Here is a 6,000-nt window from a genome sequence, read left to right as displayed (position 1 = left end):
TGAGAACAACATCCTATGAACATATGTGCCTTTAATTCATGTGTATACTTCACAATATTTTCAAAGTATGCATTCATTCATTTCATTTCTATACTGCCCAATAGCCAGAGCTCTCTGGGTGGTTCACAAAAATTATGTAATTAATTTTTACATAATTCAAAATGATGTAATAATTTTTGTGAACCAGCCAGCTAGCTTTTAAGATCCTGATGAAGGACATATTACATTTTCAGAGGAACACATTGTCTGAAAACAAGGATCTGTGGCTATTGGAGAGTAGTTCCTATTTCAATGATGCTCTCAGATTTGCATCCCAATCCTTTTGATCTTCACTCTTTACTCAGAAGACCCACTGAGAAGCAATAGTGTGTGCACAGGACTGCAGCCTCAGAGCTTGATCTTATGCAGAGTTATGTGCATGTTGATTTTAATGGGCTTAGCAACACTCAATTGGGTCAGGCTGTTATTATTTTAAGTACACCAATTATTAGGAAGTAGTGACACTGAATTATGAATAGAAAAAAATCAGATCATTATCTTCTCTCTAATAATTCTCAATTATTGAAAAAGCTTCCATTTTGTAATGGAGTATTCATTACAAAATAAAGGAATTCAAGTATTTGGTTTCCAACAAAAAAAATCAAAATAAAAGACTCTGTTTCACCACAATGTTTGAAAAAACAACAATATACAAAGGAAGAGGTCACTGCTTTTTATTGAGATAAGTTACACAGCAACTAAAGCCTTTTAAGGCAGTGAGGTGAATCTGTACTTAATGCTTCAATCATGGTTCGTAATGTTGGGAAGGATTCCGATACCAATGGAAGACTCTTATAAGAAGGTGAAATGCTGAAAAAGGAAAATGTGCAGATTAATAGAACCACAGTTCATAGATTTGTTTGAATAGACCCAATATTATGTATTTTGGGTTCAACGCTCCAAGAATGCTAATTCGATACACCAGTATTCACCTGGAATTTCACTACCTAAGTTTTTGGTCAACTGACCACAAAAGGACTTTGTCTTCAGAATAAGATAATGGACATCTTCCATCCTTAAGATATTAAGACTCACAAGACTATAATCCATTATTTCAGATTTTAATCATTTCTTGTACAATGTATGGTGTTAAATGCGCTGCTATCATGAACATCAAGGAAGCTAATTATATAAATGGTTCTAATCCAGAGTACTATAAAGAAACTCAATTTACGTTACCCTTTCTTTCTCTTAGTGAATTAAATTCCACACCTCTATGTTGTGCCCAAATTCAAACTTCAATCTTCCTGCATAAATAGGAAATACCGCCTTTCAGGTCGATCCATAGCATCATTTAACCTCAGCACTGAATTATATTAATCAAAATAGAAAACAGGGCTATGTTGTGCTGATTTTAGTTTAACAATAACTACTTTGTGTTAACACACTACATCTCATTGGTCTCACAATCTGCAGACATAGGTATGCAGAGAATGAATCAATGATAGCTGTCATGTGTTGGAATTATCTGATGGACAACTTATTGGATAGAAGACATAAGGACTTTTCTAGGACACACAATAGCTTGTGCATAATAAATGTCAACATTAATATTTTTACCTTTTCAGATTCAGCCAGTCTTTTGCTACTTTACTGAAGGCCTCTGAACCAGGTGCTGTCATGGCTTCAAAATCAACCAACTAGAAAACAAACAACCAAATTTAAAAATAGGGATATAAAAATAACTCCCAGACCAGCCAGAGCATACACACACATTTAGCACTATTAAAAAGGTGCAGTAATGTGGGGTGGAAGACCAGTGTGGCTGAGCTGTACACTTTTCTTTGCCTTGCACAGGGTGCCACCAGTAGCAGTTGTAGTACAAAGTGGAAAGCTCAAGCTGCTAGAATAACGTCAGAAGAAAATGGATTTTAAATTTAAGGCCACCACCACCAGACTAATTATATGACTGCTCTTGTAAGGCACCAAAGAGTGATCATTGACCATGAGTTGGATCTAGTTTCTTTTCTGCTGGTGGGAGCTTTCCTGAGCAGAGTTCCACTCAGAACATTCCTTATAAGTGGAAGGCAGGGAGGGAATCTCCACTAACTTCCCCCTGCACCCCAATGCCACCTCCTGCACTGTTCCAGAGGATCCCTTAACCCTCTGGAACAGATTTTCGGGAAACATATGTGACTGCAGGGGGAGGGGGGGAATCGGAAAAAAATTGCTTCCTCCCCCATTCTGCTGGGGAAAAGCTCCACCGGACCAGTAGCCGTTCTGTCCGCAGGAGGCATCTGCTCTATCCAACCCCATATAACTGAGTTCTGGACTATCTGAAGCACTGAAGTTGTGGACAATGCCATCTGATAACAAACAGGAAATATTATTGTATTCTCACAAGAGCTTTCTATGCCTGTTTAGAGGGAGGGATAAGGAGGAAAAGCCAGTTTCACACACTCCATCACTTCATTAGCTGAAATAGGAACATTCCCTAAGAGCTCAGGGCATAATGGTCAAAGTTAGCAAATACCTCTGAACTACTGACAGCTGGACTAAAAAGTATTGCCCTGTTGGCTTTTTTTTTTTTTTTTAGCAAATAAGGTGGAATTCAAATGTTAATAAATAGAATAATAGAGTTTAGAAGTTCACAGCATAATCCTATGCATATTTACCTGGAAGTAAGTCTCACCATATTCAGTTGTGCTTACTCCCAGGCAAATGGGTATAGGACTGCAGATTTATTTAATTATTTTGCTTCATCAACAATTGTAGTTCCCTAGGGCTGCTTCTCCCACTGAAACAGGAATTCTCCCAGAACTCACTTCTGTTTCAGAAAAATGTGTCTACCTTTGAGATGTGTGTATTCCCAAGCAGCTTCAAGGATCTTTGCATTACCTGCATCATAACTAGTCCCACATTACACTTTGAGGAGCACTTTGGATATGGAAGTGAGATGCAGGAACACTTGGGTGTCACAAATGTAATGTCAGAAGCTTCTTTTATCTAAATTTCAACATATTTTATGTAGAGCATACCTTTCCTTTCGGAATCTTTCCTGATACTTCTTTTCCACTTGCCATCAGCGCTCCCATGATTACTGAATAAGCCACTACACTAAAAACAAAACAAAAACAAAATAAAAGGGGACACAAAGCATTTTTGAAACTTCAGAACATGTTTTGCAGTTTCAAAGGTTAAGGTCAACAGAAATCTTTTAAGAGATTCTGTATTTTAATAAACATTTTACATCTGTGCAATGGACTTGTTATGACCTTACTCTACCAATTTCAGTATTGTTAACTCATATCACACAACAGTGCCATACTATCAATGTCTACTCATAAGTAAGTTCCACTGAGTTCAATACGACTTTCAAGTATGTATAACGGGGTGGGAAACGGGCAGACAGGGACTGGTTGCAGCCCGCTGGGACTCCTCATTAGACCTCAAGCCTCTCCTCCCAAGTCCCGACTCCCCTCATCACAATCTCTTCCCACCCTTACTTCCTGCTCAGCTGATAAGCAGTAAAAAGCTAAGAAGTAAGGAAGATGGAGTGTGGCTGTGGCTGTCCACGGTGAATGGATCACTCTCTTCCTCCATGGACACGTTGCTTGACTTCCATGCCAATGCTGAGAAAGGGAAACCCTTTTCTTAGTGCTCAGCACAGAAGCCAAGGGACATCCCCATGGAAGAAGCGATTGCATTCTTCCTCCATGAGCAGGTTGCTATATTTCCATGCTGAACACTGAGAACAAGAAGCCCCTTTCTCAGTGCATAGCATAGGAATGCAGTGAGCTGGCAATGCAGGAAAATAATTTCTTCTGGCATCAACAGCCCAACCCACCCCCTCTGCAGCCCTAGTAAGTGGGGGCGGGGAGAGTGGAGGGAGAGAGAGAGGGAGGAAATAAGAGAGAGAGAGAGAGAGAGAGAGAGAAAGAAAGAAAGAGCGTGGCACACTGGCTTCTACTCCTGAGGAGTCTCAAGCAGGTGGAACAAAAGGAGACACAGTCATTCTTTTACCAGCAGAAGCCGCTTCCTATCAGAACAATTTGACACTAATAAGCTCCACTTATAACAGTAAGTGGTGCTTTGGCAGAATTGTCGTTACTATATACCATTCAGGTCTTTCTTGCTTTTTTCCTGCAAGTCACTAATTATTCCAATTATTCCTTGCTGACTTTTGGCTTTGGCAATGCCCACTGCTGGCATGCAGCCCCAAGACGTTTACACGTGAGCCAATGAAGCCCTTCAGAGGAAAAAGGTTCAGCAACCTAGTGCATAAGATTGCCCCCAAGACACATTTTACCATCTCAAATACAAAATGTATTCTTTTACCTGTACTATAAAAATGGAGGAATTGTTTTCTCGTGAGAGGCCCGAGAAACAATAGGATTACCAGCACCGCTGCAAAAAACGTTAAGCAATTGGGGAGGGGTGGTGGTGGTGAAGAGACTCATGGTTTCTTATGTTACTGGTAATATCTTATATCACCCTACAAGCAGAATGTGAGCAGCCATGGATACAGTTATTACAAAGAAAAATACTGACCTGGAACCTCTGGACAGAGGCATTAAGTTATAGAAGTAGTATACAAGAGACAGTATTAAATTGCATACAGCATCCGACTCCTAAATAAAATAAAATAAAGTATGTAGCATGAAAAATGGAGATATTCATATAGAAGGGTATGCATCAGGCTACTGAATTATGATGGATGGAATTTATGGAAATATTTACAGCATTTTCATTATACAATATATTATTTCTTGCACCATTCTTTATTAAAAAGTAAGTAGTTCTATCACGGAAAGGAACAGCATTAATGGTTATTTATTTATTCATTTCTATACCGCCCAATAGCCGAAGCTCTCTGGGAGGTTCACAAAAATTAAAACCAAAAAGAGCAGGATAAAACAATATAAAATATAAAAGCATTAAAACCACACTATAACAATACAACCAGAATACTATCTAGCAGCAATGCAGAGATTTAAAATACAGATTTAAAACAGCAAAGCTAAAAGACTAGAAAGCTAAAACACTAAAATGCCTGAGAAAATAAAAAGGTCTTCACCTGGCGCCAGAAGGAATACAATGTAGGTGCCAGGTGAACCTCACTAGGAAGCTCATTCCACAGCCAGGGTGCCACCAAAGAAAAGGCCCTCTTCCTAGTAGCCACCCACCTCACTTCCTTTGGCAGGGGCTTATGGAGAAGGGCCGCTGAAAATGATCTTAAGGTCTGCGCAGGCACATATGGGAGGAGGCAATCTTTCAGATAACCTGGCCCCAAGCTGTTAAGGGCTTTGAATGTTAATACCAGCACTTTGAATCGGGCCCAGAAATGGACTGGCAGCCAGTGCAGCTGGAAAAGTACCAGTGTAATATGAACTTGTTGGCCAGTCCCTGTTAGCAATCTTGCTGCCCTATTTTGGACTAGCGGAAGTTTCCAGACCATTTTCAAGGGCAGCCCCACATATAACACATTGCAGTAATCCAGATGAGAAGTTATCAGAGCATGGATCACTGTAGCTAGGCTATCTCTGTCCAAATAAGGGTGCAGTTGGTATACCAGCCTAAGCTGATAAAAAGTGCTCCGTGCCACTGAGTTCACCTATGCCTCAAGTGACAGTTCTGGATCCAAGAGCACCCCCAAACTATGAACGTGATCCTTTAGGGGGAGTGCAACCCCCTCCAGATCAGGTTGAATATCACCTAGCTGGGCAGACGAACCACCCACTAACAGTACCTCCATCTTGTCGGGATTGAGTTTTAGTCTACTGGCCTTCATCCAGTCCATTACCATGCCCAGGAACTGATTCAGAACAGCCACTGCCTCAACTGGGTTTGATGAGAAAGAGAGGTAGAGCTGGGTGTCATCCGCATATTGATGGCACATCATCCCACACCTCTGGATAACCTCCCCCAGCGGTTCCATGTAGATGTTAAACAGCATGGGGGATAAAATAGAGCCTTGTGGAACCCAACGGCATAATTGCCAAGGCACAGAGCAATAATCCC

The 6,000-nt window shown here is 40.5% G+C and overlaps 1 protein-coding gene across 6 annotated transcripts in view; it reads right to left on the bottom strand.

Annotated features, from left to right (window-relative positions):
• Positions 1-697: 697 nt before the first annotated feature.
• Positions 698-6,000, bottom strand: part of TTC13 (tetratricopeptide repeat domain 13) — a 47,947-nt gene continuing 42,644 nt past the window's right edge. For 4 of the 6 annotated variants that reach the window (XM_084828077.1, XM_084828078.1, XM_084828079.1 and 1 more), the window contains 4 exons: positions 4,531-4,610; positions 3,018-3,096; positions 1,600-1,679; positions 698-849 (listed from right to left, as the gene is read on the bottom strand). In XM_084828077.1, the coding sequence (XP_084684203.1) occupies positions 738-849; positions 1,600-1,679; positions 3,018-3,096; positions 4,531-4,610 (351 nt within the window). In that variant the 3' untranslated portion in view covers positions 698-737. The remainder of the gene's footprint in view (positions 850-1,599; positions 1,680-3,017; positions 3,097-4,530; positions 4,611-6,000) is intronic. The other 2 variants (XR_014786763.1, XR_014786764.1) reach the window with 1 other exon arrangement.

This window comes from Heloderma suspectum, chromosome 1, assembly GCF_057233095.1.
Source record: "Heloderma suspectum isolate Gila_16-S chromosome 1, 16-S_ref, whole genome shotgun sequence".
NCBI lineage: Eukaryota > Metazoa > Chordata > Lepidosauria > Squamata > Helodermatidae > Heloderma > Heloderma suspectum.
Note: the sequence above shows the minus strand (reverse complement) of the source record. Positions and strands in the feature narration are given on the sequence as shown.